An 18,257-nucleotide genomic window follows, 5' to 3' on the forward strand; every position below is an offset into this window, starting at 1 on the left:
TTTTTCATTCACTGTAAAACAGATTGTGAAATCAATCTAAGAATATTTCATGACATAACAAGTTTAACTGCTTGTATTTGACAACAATAAACACTTCCATAAAACAATGCGAATGTTGTTGGAACAAAATCAACACTTCCAAAGCACTTTAAATCACTTTCTGGCCTGGTAAACTTTTTAAATGATTATTATTTATTTAGGAGAGCAAAATATATTTCTAGCATCAGTTTTACCCTTTTAGCCATCAAAAGCATAACAATGTTTTTCCCTTTCATTTTCCAGTTTTTTTTTTTTTTTTTTGCAATAACTTAGTTCATGTGTTGTTTATGTCATTGATTGCTTTAATATATTTAAAATTAATTTATTACCGAGTTGTTAACGGAGAAATATTTTTTGCGTTGCTTTGGACAGGTGGTGTGGTGAAGTGGACATAATTAATAAAACTGGCGAGGAACTGGAGTAGAGCCGCTGGTTCAGTTGAGATCACTAATAAAACTGGCGAGACACTAATAAAAGTGGCGAAGAACCGGCGGAGAGCCGCTGGCGAAGTGGACGTCATTAACAAAACCGGTTCTGTCGCCATTACACTCGCCACTTCCGCTCGTCAGTCGCCGCGCAGAGATCCAACCCCCTCACAGAATGCTTTAGACACAGATGCAGCTGGTGCTGAGCTGTGTGTTATGTTTCTATTAATGAAGAGCCAACAAAGAGCTATGTTATCCTTACCTCATTTGACTAGTGTGGCTACCACATGCAATAAACAAGGTGTAGAAAACCAACAGGAAATATAAGTAGAAAAACAAATTGTTACCATCAGCTTTGCAGCAGACGGCATCACATTTCATTAAAAAAGAACAAGGAGCAAGATCAACACACATTCTTTTTTTTTTTTTTTTTTTACTAAGATTACTATTATTTAATAAGCCTCTAAATGTTTCAAAATGAATGTAAGAATTTATAAATGTCTAAAAGGACGTTTATAAAACTATAAAACTTGTTTTTCTTGGCGAAACTATGAATTATGTAATCTGTATTTAATATATAGGGCAAGTCTAACTAGGGCTAAGGTCATAGTGGGCGGGATCTGACAATTTCCTTGCTTCTGATTGGCTCTAGGTCAAACATATTGTTGTATACGCGCATGACACGTTAAATTCCTTCTTCTGTGATTAGCTGAGCGCTTGCATCCTTCTGTAGTGCGCAGAGGAGACTAAGGGACTCGAGCGATTCTGGTAACATTTTATCTCCAAAGGGCAAACAATAAACAACAACAATAATGCTGATTTTTAAGAAGGTATTTCTTTATATTATTCTTTTAAACTCATAACACTGGGGGTCTTTTAGAGCACGGTTTAATCACAAAGTGCACAGCTGCTAAGGTTTTATCCGAATTGACCGTTCCACCTTAATTGGCATGTAAAACTACTACGGCATTTAAGGTGGAACGGAAAACTATCACGGATTGTAGTTGGCTTGCTTAAATGTGTGAACGCATTAATTTAATGCTAAATAGTTGAATTCAATTTGATGCATTCCGCCTTAAATTTAAGCTGCTTGTATTCTGTGTGGGCTAAAATGCTAACTGAAAAAATAATACGCGGATTCAGTAAATCCTAATAAAAGTTAAACCTAAGCTTAGGATAGTTAGGTTTGTCACGTCAAAATGACCCTGACCTGTCATTGCCCCTCGCCTGCAGTGGAACTGTGTTCTCTGGAGTGAGAACTCATCAGGAAATTTTGGTGAAGAGCTGGAGTGATGTTTGAGTCAATCATTAACACCGGAACCTGAACTTTAATATGAATTATGTTGCTGAATGTCATCAGATACTCACAGCAATGTTCCAGCACCTAGTTTAAACTCTCCCCTGTTTGTGTGTGCAGGTTTTGCAGGCAATTGTGAGGACAAGTGTGCGGTTTCAAAGCAGTGGAGCTGCAGCAGGAGCTCGAGCAGCCAGCGCCACAAAAGCATCCCACGGAGGATTCTCCTTTGGTTTGTGGCTTAAATGTGGTTATTCTGATCAATTTTGTGATTTTAAAGGTATTTTAAAGGTAATTTTGTGTCATACTTTTACAGAAAAGTAGCAAGCAATATTGTTTCACGATTTTTTTGCATATTCCTTATCTCTATGAAATGTATCTCACATGAGGTGGAGAATCAAACTATATTGCTCCACTGGTTTATGCTCAACATAACGGGTCCTGAATTATCAGTTCCACCTTAAAAGGCATATCTCCTATGGCATTTAAGGCAGAAAGGGAAGTTTGCTTTTTTAAATCCATTAGTTATACCTTAACTTAAAACAAATTAACTTAAGATTCAAACTGCTTTCTTGTCACCGTGGACATGTTTAATATAGGTTTAGCCATCTCTGAAACCTCCAGGCCACTAGGGGTTGGTTCAGAATGTGTTTAAAAAAAATCGGTGTGGAATAACATCCGCATCCAACGTGTTGAAAATGTTACTTAATAATAACTGTTAAAAGTTAAGTCCTTGCCATTAATAATTTTTAATTGTAACTGATTTTGTGGCCCTCAGATGTGTCCACAATGCAGCACACTGCTGGGTGACACTGGGGGTCTGCATTTCTTTTTTTTTTTTAAAATACAGGTATTCATTCTCTGTCTCTGATTTTCACAGAGCTCAGTGACCAGCAGAAGGAGTTCCAGGAACTTGCCAAAAAGTTTGCACGAGAGGAGATTATTCCAGTCGCTCCGGAGTATGACCGAACCGGAGAAGTGAGTCTCTCAAATTGGAGCCTGTCTGAAATTCAATTTAATCATTGGGCAGCAGCACAGCTGGGTTCTCTGTGTCTCTCCCTATGCCTCCCTCCCTCTCTCTGTCTCTCAGTAGAATGGTCCTCACACTGTCCATCAATTAGCATGCTTATAACTCTAGTTAATATAACAGTATTAGCAGTTAATATCCTCATTGAACAGTGTCCTCCTCCAAGCATGTTTACTCTTTTAGCCAAAATAACAGAATCAGCAGTTAGTGATCTCTCTGTTGATTGGTGGAACAGTTGCTGCTGGGGAGTTCAAACTAAGGGTAGAGATATACTTGCGGTTTGATCATGCATTCACGCAGACAACTGTGAGGCAGACAAGAAAAAGACGTGGGTAATTGCAGACCTGGCTCTGATACAGCCTTCTTCAAAACTTATTGCCATTGTGATGCTGTTAATCCCCTGCACTGCGATAAACAGCCTCAGGTTTTATTTTGAGGATGTGCACAACCGACAGCAAACAGACACAGGATAGACAAGGCACCTGTGATTTGTGTGCAAGTATATCACTACCCTCAGGAAGGAAATTAGACATAACTAAACTAGGGGTAAAATAAGAGAAAAATCTAAATGCTCCTGATTTGGCTAAAATATTTTTCATCTTTCTGCAGTATCCAGTTCCTCTGATCCGCAGGGCATGGGAGCTGGGTCTGATGAACACTCACATCCCAGAAGACTGCGGTACGTCAAAATGCGTTTCTCCTGGTTTGGGTAATAAGTGGAGGCTGGCTTTCAGTAACTGACTGTTATTTTCCTGCTGCAGGAGGTCTGGGTTTGTCTAGTTTTGATGCATGTCTCATCACAGAGGAGCTGTCGTATGGGTGCTCAGGGATACAGACTGCTATTGAGGCCAACTCTCTTGGGGTAAGTCAGGGGCTTGTACACGACACTGCAATTCTACAATCATAGACTGGTTCATCTACTCCAGAAGCCAAATTCGTCCTCTGTCCTTTGTCCTGCAGCAAATGCCGGTTATCATTGCAGGGAACGAGGCTCAGAAGAAGAAGTATCTGGGACGACTGACTGAGGAGCCGCTTATGTGTGTAAGTGTGTCTGTCCTTTTTTTAAAGGCCTGTTTACATACATTTCCAAATCATCTTCAGTGTGTGAAATAAGATGACGGTTATTCAGTTCCACAGAACTTTAAAGGGGCAGTCTGTCTTTTTGTTCCACAAAAAAGATTTGTAGAAGTAAATGAATATAATTTGATTTGGTTCATTCAGGGATGACTAAAAGAGTTTATGCTTCATAGAGCAGGTCCCCCACCATTTGTGTTTATAGTTTATTTATTTTATTTAACGTTACACTTATTTAGCGCCTTTCTAGAAACTCTAGGACATTTTACAATCAACACTCAACATTCAGTCCACACACACCAGCAAGAAGGTGTCTCTTTGTTGCTCTGCAGTTAAACTGGCAAAACACTGGGGCTGAATCTCAGATATCTTCCTCCACCCTGTGTAGTGCACATTGTAGTGGTGTAGGTGTATTCGTTTTATAATCTGTGAAGTGCCGTAGTTATGGGGATTAGGATGCTATTTAGAAAACAGTGTAATTTACACGCAGTGCCAGGAAAGAAATACAGAAGCTCTGGCACTTTTTTCCTGCCTTGGTCTCAGCTCCTTGTAGCGAGTTTTATTAGGCATCTGTATTTTCCCAGTTCTTTGAAATTTTTATTTGTTCCTTGACGTCCAAACCAATGTCTGTGGGGAATTTTTTGTTTTGAATTTGCTGCTTTCTGCAGTCTTTGTAGTGTGGAGAGGATCATGTGTCTGGACTTCCTCATTTAATCTCTACTCGACTTGATCTGTGTTCATCCGATTGCAGACCAAATAGTTGTTGCAGTCTGCACCGACATGACATGTAGTTGCCTTTTTGGGAAGGGTATGTGTCAGGCTACGGCATAGTCATAGACTCTTATAGATACTTAACTCGGCTTTTTACACAGTATGTTTTAATATTGTAATATGAATTGAGGAGGGCTCCCAAGGGTCTCAGTTTTGACCTTCAAACCTTCTTCAGGAGTTTGCTAGGGTTTTGTTCCCTCGAAGGTGGAGATCCCAGCCCCTCTCTCTCCATTACACAGCTTGGTGATGGCCAACACGGGCATCTGACCTGGGTAGTCGGTGCTCTCCTTTTGGTGTGTTGAGCTGTCCAGTAACGCTGCATTAGCCGTAGTGTGAAGAGGCAGAGGTGGATGTCGTGTCTCAGAGGAGGCAGGTGCTGGTCCTCACCCTCCAGTGTTGGTGTTGAATGTGATGTAGGAGCTTAGTCAAGAGTTAAAAGGAGGGAACTGGGGATGACTATTGAGAGTGGAAGCCAAGGGATATTAATTAATCTTTTTAATTTTAGATGAAATGTAATGTATTTTAATGATGTATCCTAATTGGACAGGCATACTGTGTGACAGAGCCGGGAGCAGGGTCCGATGTTGCAGGAATAAAAACACGTGCTGAGAAGAAAGGAGATGAATACATTGTCAACGGACAGAAAATGTGGATCACCAATGGAGGAGCAGCCAACTGGTGAGTTTCTTGAGGCAGCTTTATGGTTCATCTTCAGCCAAACTGAATTCTGCAGGTATCTGACTCATTTACAAAAAGAAAAATAATTTTTTGCTTTATTTATCATTTTTATTCATCCCTGATGTCCACACCATGTCTGAGGAAATCTCTCGCTGTGAATTTGCTGCTTTCTGCATCTGTGTGTGTGGAGGAGGGGAGTTCAGGTTTCTGTACTTCTTCAGTTCAAATTAAACAATGTCCATCCAACTACTGACCAGTCACAGTCTGTGGCGTGTGTTGATGTGAGGCATAGTTACATTTCCTGATAAGTGCGCGTTAGGCTGTGGTTGTGGTTGTAGGGTTTGTGTCCACATGTTGCATTGGGCTTAACAATGCTGAGAATTCAGATATTAGGAATCTGTCTAGAGCTCACAGTTGTCTTGTTTTACGGTTTTAAACTGAAGTGAACAGTTTATTTAAAAACATGCGAGGAGCATATTCAGGGATAGAAAACCTGGTACCACACACAAAGATATAGTTCTGAAGTAGATGATGTAGTGATTTTACGGTTGCTGTTTTTGACAAGTTCCCGTTTCTAAAGCACTGTTTGTTCACATTCCTATCCTCTGATATTATAATCTGCTTTCAGGTATTTCTTACTGGCCCGCACAAACCCTGACCCTAAGTGTCCAGCCAGCAAAGCCTTCACCGGTTTCATCGTGGATGCAGATACTCCAGGACTTCAGCCTGGCCGAAAGGCAAGAATACTACAGCTTCTCCAAACCTCTCAATCTTCTTGATCTACTCAATTTCTATAAACTTTCCGGTCTCTCCAAAACCTTCTCCAAAGCTCTTCAAACTCTCCCCAGTCTTATCTAAGCATCTCCAAACCACTTCAAACATTTCAGAAATATTTACCTGGTCTGATTAAAGCTATAGCTATGCTTTGAGATGAAGTAAGACTGTTTTTATTGTGTTCACAGGAGCTGAACATGGGTCAGAAGTGCTCAGACACCAGAGGAATCACCTTTGAAGATGTGAGAATTCCCAAAGAGAACGTCCTGATTGGAGAGGGGGCGGGGTTTAAGATCGCCATGGGAGCCTTTGACAAGACGAGACCCCCAGTGAGTTGTGTGTGTGTGTGTGTGTGTAAAAGTGCTTGCCACGTTTTACATATTTAAGAATATTCAGTGCTTACGATACAGCAGATTTATTCTGGAGTTCAGCTGTAGATTCCTGTATGACTATGTAGGTCATTTTATTTTACAACTCCTCAGAAGCTGGTGTTTCCATCCAAAACCTTCAAAAATGTTTAGTGCAATAAAGAAATGTCGGCAGAAAAAAATATTTCCATCCACTGCAATTTTGTGAATTAACCTCAGATGACGTAGGCACCATGAGCAGAGACGGCATCGAAATGAGTGTGTTGTTTATATCAAAAAGCTTGATTGGGCGTCTGTGGAGCATGTTCATGATATTCTGAGAGGAACGTAAAATGCTGTGTGGTCTCTGACTTTTGCACAGTGATGTTCGTTCATTCATTCATTATCTGTAACCGCTTATCCAATTCAGGGTCGCGGTGGGTCCAGAGCCTACCTGGAATCATTGGGCGCAAGGTGGGAATACACCCTGGAGGGGGCGCCAGTCCTTCACAGGGCAACACAGACATACACACACATTCACACCTACGGACGCTTTTGAGTCGCCAATCCACCTACCAACGTGTGTTTTTGGACTGTGGGAGTAAACCAGAGCACCCGGAGGAAACACCAAGGGAGAACACACCAACTCTTTACAGACAGTCACCTGGAGCGGGAATTGAACCCACAACCTCCAGGTCCCTGGAGCTGTGTGACTGCGACACTACCTGCTGCGTTTTTTTTAAATGCACATTTTCATAATCTGCAACATCTTGGTGGATGGAAAACCCACTAATGTTGGAAGGCTTCAGTGGAATTGGAAATAAGGGGGTGTTTCTCAGATAGTATTTCACACTCTGGGACACACCCACTTTAGCTTTTACCCTGAAGGCCACAGCTTGGAACACAAGATTGCTGAAGTCTGGATGTTTGTTTATTTTACACTTTTAAAGAATTCAACAACAGAATTCAAACAAAATCACATCATTTGAGAAATGATTTAAGAATCTTTCTGTAGAGAAATGCATCTGGAGCTATGAGTCTACTGTGGTTAAGGTGCACTAGTAAATCATATTTCAGGCACTCAATCTCATTGTTAATAATAAACACAGACTAATAATGTCACCTACAAAAACACAGAAGCAGATACCCTGAACACAGAACTTGATCTGGACTTTATCCTGTGTTTATATGGTTTTTGTGTTTTCTAAGGTCGCTGCAGGGGCTACAGGACTGGCTCAGAGAGCTCTAGACGAGGCCACCAATTACGCCTTGGAGAGGAAGACTTTTGGGAGAGTTCTTGCTGAGGTGGGAGAGTTGTATCAAGTCCTAAGTCGAGGGGGGGGGGTGCAGAAAGCAAATGTATATATACAAAAATGTATTTATTTTTTTTTTCATTAAAAATTTGCAGTTTTGTATACATTAGTGTTTAATATAAATTCCAGTGGAGCCTGGAAGCAGTGTGTACAGGCTCAAATATTCTCATCTACAAAAGAGGGGCACTGCAGAAATATTGTGCACCACTGCCCTAAGCTGTAACAGGAACTTCTGCAATTGTACATGCACAATTGTAAGATCTGTGTCTTTTAAGGTGGAACAGTGTGTTTGACGGAAATAACAATTGGTGTTGTGTTTTTGTATAACTTATCTTTTTTAATTACAATGGAGAACGGCACCTTTAAGTAATTTGTATATCTTGTTTAGAATTAGACACGTTTGTATGTTTTCATTAACCTTGTTTCCGAAGATGATATGGATTGGAATTTTATCTGAAAAATTATCACTGCATGCCTTGTGTTTTTCTCTTACCATCATTCAAAATCCCTGCTCCATTGTAAAGTGGAACAAACGCTTCATTCATACACTTTAATTCCAGAATTAAACAGGATTATTCAGATTAGCAGGTGTTCACAAACCTCTGAAGTTGGTGTATTTCCAGACACTCATAAAAAATTAAATTGTCTTCCCTCAGCACCAGGCCGTGTCCTTCATGCTGGCAGAGATGGCTATGAAGGTGGAGCTGGCACGGGTTGCCTATCAGAGGGCAGCATGGGAGGTGGACCAAGGCCGGAGGAACACCTACTACGCATCGATTGCCAAGGCCTTCGCTGGAGACATCGCCAACCAGGTGGCCAGTGATGCCGTGCAGATCTTTGGAGGAAACGGGTTCAACAGCGAGTATCCGGTGGAGAAACTGATGAGAGACGCAAAGATATATCAGGTCAGGAACATGGCTAGGGATGCCTCAGTAATTATGTAGAATCAGGCTGCTTTACACTCCCTGAATGAACCTGTTTATACTACATAGAGTGGGTCCCTTTTTACATTTATATATCTGATACATTTAGGCCATTAGGAGCCTTTATAAAATAATTATAACATTCATAACATGAAACCAACTATCTCTCACTGATCTTTTTCAAGCAACACTAGGTAATATTTCTAACTTAAAATTACAGCTTCAAAATCATTGTGATGCTCCAATGAGCTGTAATAGGGACAGTAGAGCTTCTATCATTGCTACTCTGGCACTGCAGAAACTGCATTATGTAACTTCTGGAGAAGTGTTTGTGAGTGAGAGTGGCAGGATGTAGGAGGGAGTGTGCTTGAAGTCAGAACAGAGTCTACCAGAGGGTGAGCTCAGGCATGAGATTCTAGGAGCGTTTTTTTTTCAGCCCTAGACATGGACAAATAAAAAAATAAACCAGCAAATTAACTAGATATTGGGCTTTTAATGAACCAAAATGCTCTAATCCATTCTGCCCTGCCCTTTGAAAGACCTTTCTTTTGTTTCTCTCATTACAGATTTATGAAGGAACTGCACAGATCCAAAGGCTCATTATTGCTCGGGAGCATATCGGGAAATATAAGCAGTGAACATGTCCATCAGGAGTGAATAGTTAATAATGTAATACAACATCATTTATTAATCATAATCCTTTAAGTCCAGTGCAATCACTAAAAATGAGCCACCGTCCAACGTTTTTCAGTGCAGCTGTTTGGATGTTTTAATGCAACAGATTATACCTCTGCTCATATTCTCTACGGTGCCACAGAATGTAATGAACAGGGTCTACCCAAATGTTACGGCATTTTCTACACGTGAATGGACTTCAGGATGGTAAGGAATAGCCAGTAATATCATTGCCTTAATAATATTGAAAAGCCTTGCTCTTGTTTGTAAATTATGTTGAGCAGTGAATACATTTTTAAGCATTAAACTCTGACATTAGTGTAAAAAGCACATATTGTACATTTTGTAACTGCTATGCCTTCCAAAAATAAATGAACAATGGAAAAAATGTCTTTCTCCCCCTTTCTATGTTTATATATCTGTCCATAAATCCATACGTTATCTAACATTTTCTGTCATAATTTATAAAGCTTCCTTTTATCTGCTGCTGAGATAACGACATTAAATCTCAGCTAAACATTTGATTTACTACAAGGTTTTTAAACAAAATATACACTAAGAGTGAAGAAGTGTAGCATCAGGGTTTCATTTTTTAAAATTAATTAATTAATTTTTTTAAAATAAGATTGTAGGGTCCAAAAAAAGGATCTCTCAGTTTAGCCAGATAACTTACGCTCAACGTCAAGCCTGTCCAATAGGAACAGAGCTGAGGGAGAATCTGAAAAAATCCTGCTTTCAGGAAAATCACTGTGTTCAAACTGTAAATATGGCATCACATCAATATCAAAATTAGAGGGTACAAAAACACCAGGTGGAAAATGCGTATCAGTTTGGACAAACAACATAAGGCGAATTCAAAATGAATGGGTCTCTAAGGAGTTTTTGCACAAAAGCATTGTTTATAAATGATTAAATGATCAATGTAAAACAGCCTCAGCACAGAAGAGCATCTAATGTTTGAGGACCATTGTCATAACTGGAGTTTAAATGATTACATAAACATGAGTGCCTCACCTCTGATGAGGTTGTCAGTGTGTGGGTCAGTAGCGCAAATGGAAATACTTTCCACAATTAAAGGAATATCTTGGACAAGAAGTTAAAAACAATTTTTAATTTAAGTTTTTGCCTCTATAGCCCCATTCACTCATTCATTGCGGACTCAATCTGGAGTGCCCTCTGGCGTTTAGCGGTCATTCAGTAGGAAGTGAACCTTACACTTGTGGACTGGTCATAATCTTGCATAATCTCATTTTTTTAGTACTTTTTTATTTGTTTTTCAAAAACACATTTATCTAAGAAAGACCTTGCCAAGTATCCTTGGAGTTGTGATGGTTGCATGCCATTCCCTTCGGTCAGCTGGTCAATAGCGTGGCATTACATTATCGCAGTTACTGCGGCAGCCCTACATGTGGTCACGTGTGGTGACCTGATGCCCTGATTAAAACCACACTAATACTTGCCATGTTTTAATGCATCATCCTCATGCCACTTTTGCTGCATTTTTAACTAGTGATCCCAGGAGTGCTCCTTCTACATCTTTTTGAATTTAACTTGGGGCTGGACGATATTGCCAAACTTTATATATGATATGTTTCTTAATTTTGGTAAATATAATATTTTCTGATATCGATATGAACAATATTAAATCCACTGAAAAACTTCCATGACCAAACGAGACACATGACATCACCATCAAACAAATCTATTGTTAATATTTTTATATTTTGAATTGACTGTATAGTGCAGTGATTCTGTAAATAATGTATATTGAAAGTGTTTAAAAATCATATAATTGTTACTGAAACATTTTATATTGTAATATATATTGATATTGCGTTATGAGCCAGCCCTAATTTAACTTAATATGTCTTCACATACGCACCTAAAGATTTCAGCTCTCTTCACAGAATCCTTTAACCAAATGGCTACTTTGAATGGGGCCTGGTTATTGCACAAAGCAGCTGGTAAGAATGTGAATTTGCAGTGTTAATTAGTGTGAGAAAGCTGTGCGAATATATTTACCACAACCTCATTCAAGATTTAGGCTTAGTAATTTGGAAGTGAACTAAAAATACCATGATGAACTTCACAAGTGATTTCTAGATGCAAATGTACAACACACTATCGTGCACATGCATCAGAGTGAATAACAGCTTTTCTGTGTATTGATGAGATCAAGTAAGATGCTAATTATTATTGTCTGATGTACACCAAAATAAAAAGATATACACCAAAATAATAAAGATATACTACAATGGTCCAAGCAGAGCTGTTTTCTGTGTGCACATAACCCTTGGTTAATCTAAGTTCAAAGCTTGTATAGATCTGTAAAGTTCAGTAGCATGTTTCTTCATCAATTCTGAAAATACAATTCTGTTAGCTTAGTATTGTTTCACCTGTGGCAGAGGGATATTCTGGAGCTTAACGGACTCCTGGTTTTTCAGGAAAGAGCTGTTATTATATGCCAATCCAGCATAGTTTGGACACGAGCCCTCTGCTCTTCTCAGCATGAGATTTTTCTACAATGCCTAAGGCAAAATGCAACAAGTGCCAAATACCTTTACAGCTGTTGTCACTTCACATTCAAGACTGTCGGCACACTGACAGTGTATGTATTAAACGCAGTACCTTTATTCTTGTGATCATATACCTGCTAGTGTTTATAAATTATTTAATGATGGTAGTGATGGCCTTTTTCCCCCACCCCGCTAGGACACAGACTCAGATTGTAAAATTACCAATATCCATCTGAGGTAATTTAAATATTACTGATTTTTTTACTACCTACACTTTTAAACAATCTCTATATGCTTGGGCTGACCATGGAGTCAACGCTTGGGTTCTTTGATGAACCTTAGGTAAGAGGAGTGAATCCCTCCCATTCCTTTACAATAGCCTCCAACACCTTACTTCCATATTGGGTAACCACAACACATAGTCATTAGGCTAGGGACCTTAGTTAACTGACCTTTCTTCCTCTAGACAGCTCGTGGTGTAAAGGGGTTAGCTAGTTGTTCGTAGCACTGAAGAGACAATTACACTCCTCTCTTTATTTTTCAGAAGATTTGTTGAACAGGGTACATACTCCTAATGTTTAATTCTTGCTGAAAAATGAGATTAATTCATGTTTGCATAGCACATTTATTGCTACTTTGTAGCTACCTCATATTTTAAATATGCTAATGAGGTTTTCGGTCAGCTGGGAGGTGCCACCCTCAACACCTGAAGCTGGAAGTCGTTCAGACCAGAGGACCACCTTCCAACATCTTCCAACTGCAGCAACATGTTCAGAAAGTCTGCGTTTGACAAACCACTACAGAAAGTTTGAAGAACTCAAGGCAGATCTTATGGTTTGTCTCCTGTCTGTGGACACTGGGTTTGGCCTTGTTTAAAGAAACACTAGGTAAGATGTGGGTTGTTTCTCCTGGGGCACTCCCTAGTTTTATTCATTTTTAAAATGAATGGGGAGGGATGAGGTGGTTCCCTATTCTCCTCCAAAATTACATAGTGCAGTGCAGTTTCTGCAGTGCTGAGCCTGAAGTAGCAACTACAGAGGCTCTATTCTCTCTTACAGGTCAGTAGAGCTGACCTGATTTTAATGTTGTAAATTTAAGTTACATAAATGACAGTGTTCCTTTAACTTCATCACTTCATCACTTCCAATATTAGTAAATAATACATTCCATACACTCTCTCTCTGTATGTCTCTCTCTCTCACTCTCTCTCGGTATGTCTCTCTCTCTCACTCTCTCTCGGTATGTCTCTCTCTCTCACTCTCTCTCTGTATGTCTCTCTCTCTCTCTCTCTCTCTCTCTCTCTCTCTCTCTGTCTCACACACAAACACACTCACCATTTGCATATTTCTTGTGAAGTGTTATACTCACTGATTAGTTTTGTGGTTTTTTTTAGTCCTTGAACATCTGGAAATAGTTTTCTAGAGAAAGTACTGATTTGATAAATCCATGCAAGTTTCTTAAAATATGAAATAATTACATTCATTATGTCTGTAAATACTTATGCATTACACATGTAGTATAACATTTGTACATGAGATTTCTGTGCCTTTTTCTCATTTTAGAACTATGTTGTTGAATTACCCCTGTGTGGAACTGCTTTTTGTTGTTTTCAATAAATAATATTTTTATACTACTCTTATTTTCCCCAGTACACAATAAACAAATTCTGATTAAAAAGCTTTCAGCTATCAACCAATTGAAAAATATAGTCGCGACACGTTAAATACAGGTCCCTTGCGGGCACGTCAGGGTGACTCTGTTCAATGAGGTACTGAACTATTCTCACACAAGCAGGGGCTCGATTTGAGGAACTTCCACCTTCTCTTCAGTCTCATCGTTGTAGTTTGTGGCAATGTCCCAATCGATGTCTGACTCCTCAATATCCTAGCGTAGAATAAGAGAACAGAGTATGGTGTGTACGGAACTGAGTACGGTGGCAATGTAGTAGTTTGTGTCTTTGGCCTTTCATGAACATATAAAACACACTGGATGTCACTTAACACTGGTAACATTCATAAAAGCTTCCTTAATAAAATGAGTAGACATTTTAAAATGAAACGGACTGCATTAGGAATCAATTATTTTGTCTGTTGGGATGTTTGATGGCAGAGTCCTGTATTTTTGTCATGGATTGCAGAGTAATAAGTGTTTCTATAAAACATTTTCCGTAGTACCACAGTGTCAGGCTTCAGCTATGACCTGTGCAGTGTTGTGATGCGGTACAAAGAAGTGTGGTGCAGTAACATGATTACTTTTTTCTGTAACATATTTCTCTTAAATATTGTGTAATCACATTACAGTTTCTAACTTAATAAATACTATGTTTAGATTCTCTCTTTTTTTCTATAAAATGTAATTTTAATAACATTATTAACATTTCCTATGTGGTTTTCTGTGTAATTTCTGCATACACTAATGCCTGATCACAGCTGAGTGCAGCAGGTCATGAGACTGAATGAGTCGAGTACAGCACAATCGCAGCTAATATACAATGACAAAGAAGGAAGGTGTGTTTGTTAAACCAAATAAAAATAACCACTATTACAGAGGTGAGTGAGCAAATCACTTTTTCTTCAGCAGTGGATCCTGAGGAGGTTTTTTCTGAGCAAAGATTTAGGATTTTATAACAAAATATATGAAGACTTTGTTTTTGTTAATTCAGTTTTGTTATTGGGAACATGCTTTAGACATGTTTTTTTCTCTCTCTTTTTAAGTTTGCTTATACCCAGAGGCTTTTTCACAGAAAACTGTAACTGTATAGTGACAGTAATTTTATGTTTAATTTTGCTGCTACTGCTCTGTTTCTAAATAAACTATGGAAAAACTACTGTCTATCATTATTTTGTACTTTCAAGATTTGTTCATTGATTTTATTTGAGTGTTTGTGTGGGTTAGAACTTAACTTAAAAAGTAATTTAAGTAGTAATGAGGTTAAGTTAGTAATGAGATTATATTTTACAGGACGTAGTGAGTAATAAGTAAAGGAATAACTACCCAAAACTATGCCTATGCTACAGACATCGACATAATTTCTTGTAAAATCACTACTTGGGCTGGTAATTTACACAGTATTCCACTAAACATAGGCATAAACATAACAGTATAAAGTTAGCCTCACAAGATTCCCAGTACTTATCAATTATAGAGGATTAAAGATTATCAAAATGAGTCTTAAAAGAGATAAAAGTACCTCAGTATACTCTGGCTGTCCCTCATACCCAGGTACCAGAACTGCTCAGGGTCATGTTGTTTTCATTCCAGATTGGACGACTGTTCCATCTTTCTACAAATCTCTCATGGTCTTTCTTCAGTTTTTGGTATGAACATGGCATGGACAATAAACATGTCACAAGAGAAAAGATTAAACATTCATAACAGTACTGCTGAGGTTTTAGCCGTTATAGGTAATCAAATTTCACAAATTATTCCTGTGTCCATGAGTCAAAACACCAAATGTCATATGAAACTCAAAATGGGAACAACTGAATGTTTTAAAGTTAATAGATGTATCTCATAAACCACCCTTTCCTGAGAAGTTAGTGTTTGTCCAACCTGTGGAGGAAACATCAAGAAGGTGATCTTTCTCCAGACCCTGAAACTTAGTACTTAGAGGTGACACAGGTTTTGAGATCATGCCACAAACGTTCAATCCTATAAAGAGATATAATAGTTTTAATCAGATTCCCTGTAATGCTGATACTATTCATTCATTCATTGTCTGTAACCCTTATCCAGTTCAGCGTGATGGTGGGTCAGGATCTTACCTGCAATCACTGGGCACAAGGCAGGAACACACCCTGGAGGGGGTGTGCCAGTCCTGCTGATAATATTCCATAATATTTATATAGTTTGTGTATACTGAAATATTGAAAACGTACATTTGTTATCAAAACATTTTATATTGCAATATTTATTGATATTGAATTATCCTCCAGCCCTATCCACATGCATGTGTTGCCATATTTCACATCTATACAAAATACAAACATTTTACCTTTATGGCATGCTGTGCCTTTCTGTTGCCTCTTTAAAGACAGCAAAAGCAGTCAATGCAAGGTTGTGGGTTGCAGCACTCAGGGTCATCACCTGTATTATGAATTTAACATACATGTTCCAACAAAACAAGGACATGTGTTTTAGTTTATAGATTAAACACTAGTATAATTTCTATGATAATTTTTAGACTAAAAAATGAGAAAACGAAGAATTAATAAAGAATTACCTTCCTGGAATACAAATTCCACTGCACTGAACAGTACAATGCTGCACCTAGAGGTTCATTCATTTTTAGTAAGTGCTTATCCAGTTCAGGGTCCCGGTGGGTCCAGAGCTTACCCAGAATCACTGGGAGCAAGGTGGGAACACAACCTGGATGGGGCACCAGTCCTTTGCAGGATGACACACACTCACACATTTACTCACATCAATGGACACAGTTGAGTCACCAATCCACCCACCAGTGTGTGTTTTCCAGAGGAAACCCATACGGACACGGGGAGAACACAGCAAACTCCTCACAGACAGTCACCAGGAGTGGTGCTCGAACCCACAACACCAGGATCCTAGAGCCGTGTGACAGAGATTCTTTATCAATTCAGAAGTTCAAAAACACCAACCTGATAAGTTTGTGGTGTGTGCCCGCATGAAAAAAAAAAGGAAAGGGGTCCTCTCAATATGTGCTGCATAGGATGCAGCCTGATTCAGCAAGTCTGGAGTTGATGCCCCCAGAGTCCTCACAATGCAACGATGATGCCACCCTCGTCGGCTAGACAAGTTTCCCCTTTGACCGCAGCCTCCTTATCACCATGCAGTAGCCAGCAGTTGGAGTTTCATTTCTTATACTCTGTACCACACTGTCCAGCTCCTTGTCACTCATACAACTTTACTGTAGAGCAGAAAGACCAAACTCCGTCATCTGTCTAAACACGGTACTTGCTGAGACACCCAGCAACTTTGAGATGCTGGGCACAGGCAGAACATTCTCCAGAAGCTCCTCCAACTTCTCTCTCTCAATGTCTAATTTGGGGCAGCCTGTCTCTCTAGGTACTATGTCAACTTGTGCGTTTCTGCCATTGACCCATTCAATGTTCTCAGTCACAAGCCTTAAAAACTCCTGCAGGGCATGCATGGTCTCTGTGGGCACATCAACCTGTCAGCAGAGTGCATTACAGTGTTACAGCTCCTGCCTACAAGTAAATTCCATGTAATCCAAATTAACTGGTTCTCTTGTGAGCCCAAGTTCAAGTTTAGAAAGCAGCCTTGAGAGAAAAATGTCTTCTCAGAGTGTCCTGTAAAGATGGAAAAAAGCTACATACTTAAAACATGCTTTAAAAAATAAGAAGAGAAGAATAAAACACACACCCACACACAAAAACACACACATAGATTAGGAAAATATTTAATATCATCATCATCAACATCATCATCATCATCATCATCATTTTCTTTTCCGCTTTTCCATTTCAGGGTCGCGGTGAAATATTTAATATTTTTATTATTTAAAATATTTATTAATAGGACAATTATAAGGGTTTATAAATGGTTTAAATGCCAGTTTATTACATGGTTATTAATTAGATTTTAAACACGTTAAAATGAATTAATAATCATTTGTAACAAAGAAAGAAAGTGCGACAGTGAGCTCTTATTTGTATATATATATATTATATATATGTCTGGTGTTGTTATATGTTACTTATCATTTTCATTCTTATTTTGGAAAAAATACTATTGATTATGTTGCAAACATTTTGTTGCTGGCTCCAGTTGATGTTTTTAGTATTAAATTTTGTAATAAACTTTGAACTTCATACAGACTCGTTTAAAACTAACAGGTTAATATTAGCATTATCAACGTGACAATAAAGCCTGCATCCTGAACAGATGTATCCATATACCTGTGTATCTATAAAACCAGATACCGTGGAGACAACTTAATCTGTCCTGACTTTAACTTATTATTCAACCCAAAATCTCTTTACCCTGCAGGTTTAAGCACTATAGAAGCACTGTATTTTAAGCACTATAAGAAACTATAGGCTAAATACATTATTTAACACATAACGTTACAATAACCACTATAATAAAATAAATGAATAAATAAATAAATAAATAGATAAAAAAATACAAAATACAGAAAAAAAAAACACCAAAACTTTCAAAGCAAGGTAACGTTAACATTATTTTACCGTTGTGACATGGCGACTCTAAAGCCTGCTTTAGCGTTCCGATTAAACGCTGCATTCTGTAACTGAGTCTTCTTTACGTTAACTGAGCAATTCGTTCTCATAAAAAGTGATACAGTATGTTAATAATTTGAAGTGGAAGTATAAACACTTATCAGAATCCATTCAGTTTGCAAACTGTGTGAAATAAATCTAATGGGATGTTATTATTCGATT

The 18,257-nt window shown here is 38.6% G+C and overlaps 1 protein-coding gene across 1 annotated transcript; it reads left to right on the forward strand.

The window, feature by feature from the left end:
* The first annotated feature begins 1,148 nt into the window (after positions 1–1,148).
* On the forward strand, positions 1,149–9,716 carry acadm (acyl-CoA dehydrogenase medium chain). The gene is made up of 12 exons (XM_066677924.1): positions 1,149–1,294; positions 1,882–1,990; positions 2,639–2,736; positions 3,395–3,464; positions 3,547–3,647; positions 3,746–3,826; positions 5,178–5,308; positions 5,937–6,045; positions 6,271–6,411; positions 7,639–7,734; positions 8,399–8,647; positions 9,232–9,716. Exons 1-12 carry the CDS (start codon positions 1,277–1,279, stop codon positions 9,301–9,303), a joined length of 1,275 nt encoding a protein of 424 aa, XP_066534021.1. The 5' UTR covers positions 1,149–1,276; the 3' UTR covers positions 9,304–9,716.
* The last annotated feature ends 8,541 nt before the right edge of the window (positions 9,717–18,257 follow it).

The sequence above is a fragment of the Hoplias malabaricus genome, chromosome 1, assembly GCF_029633855.1.
Source record: "Hoplias malabaricus isolate fHopMal1 chromosome 1, fHopMal1.hap1, whole genome shotgun sequence".
NCBI lineage: Eukaryota > Metazoa > Chordata > Actinopteri > Characiformes > Erythrinidae > Hoplias > Hoplias malabaricus.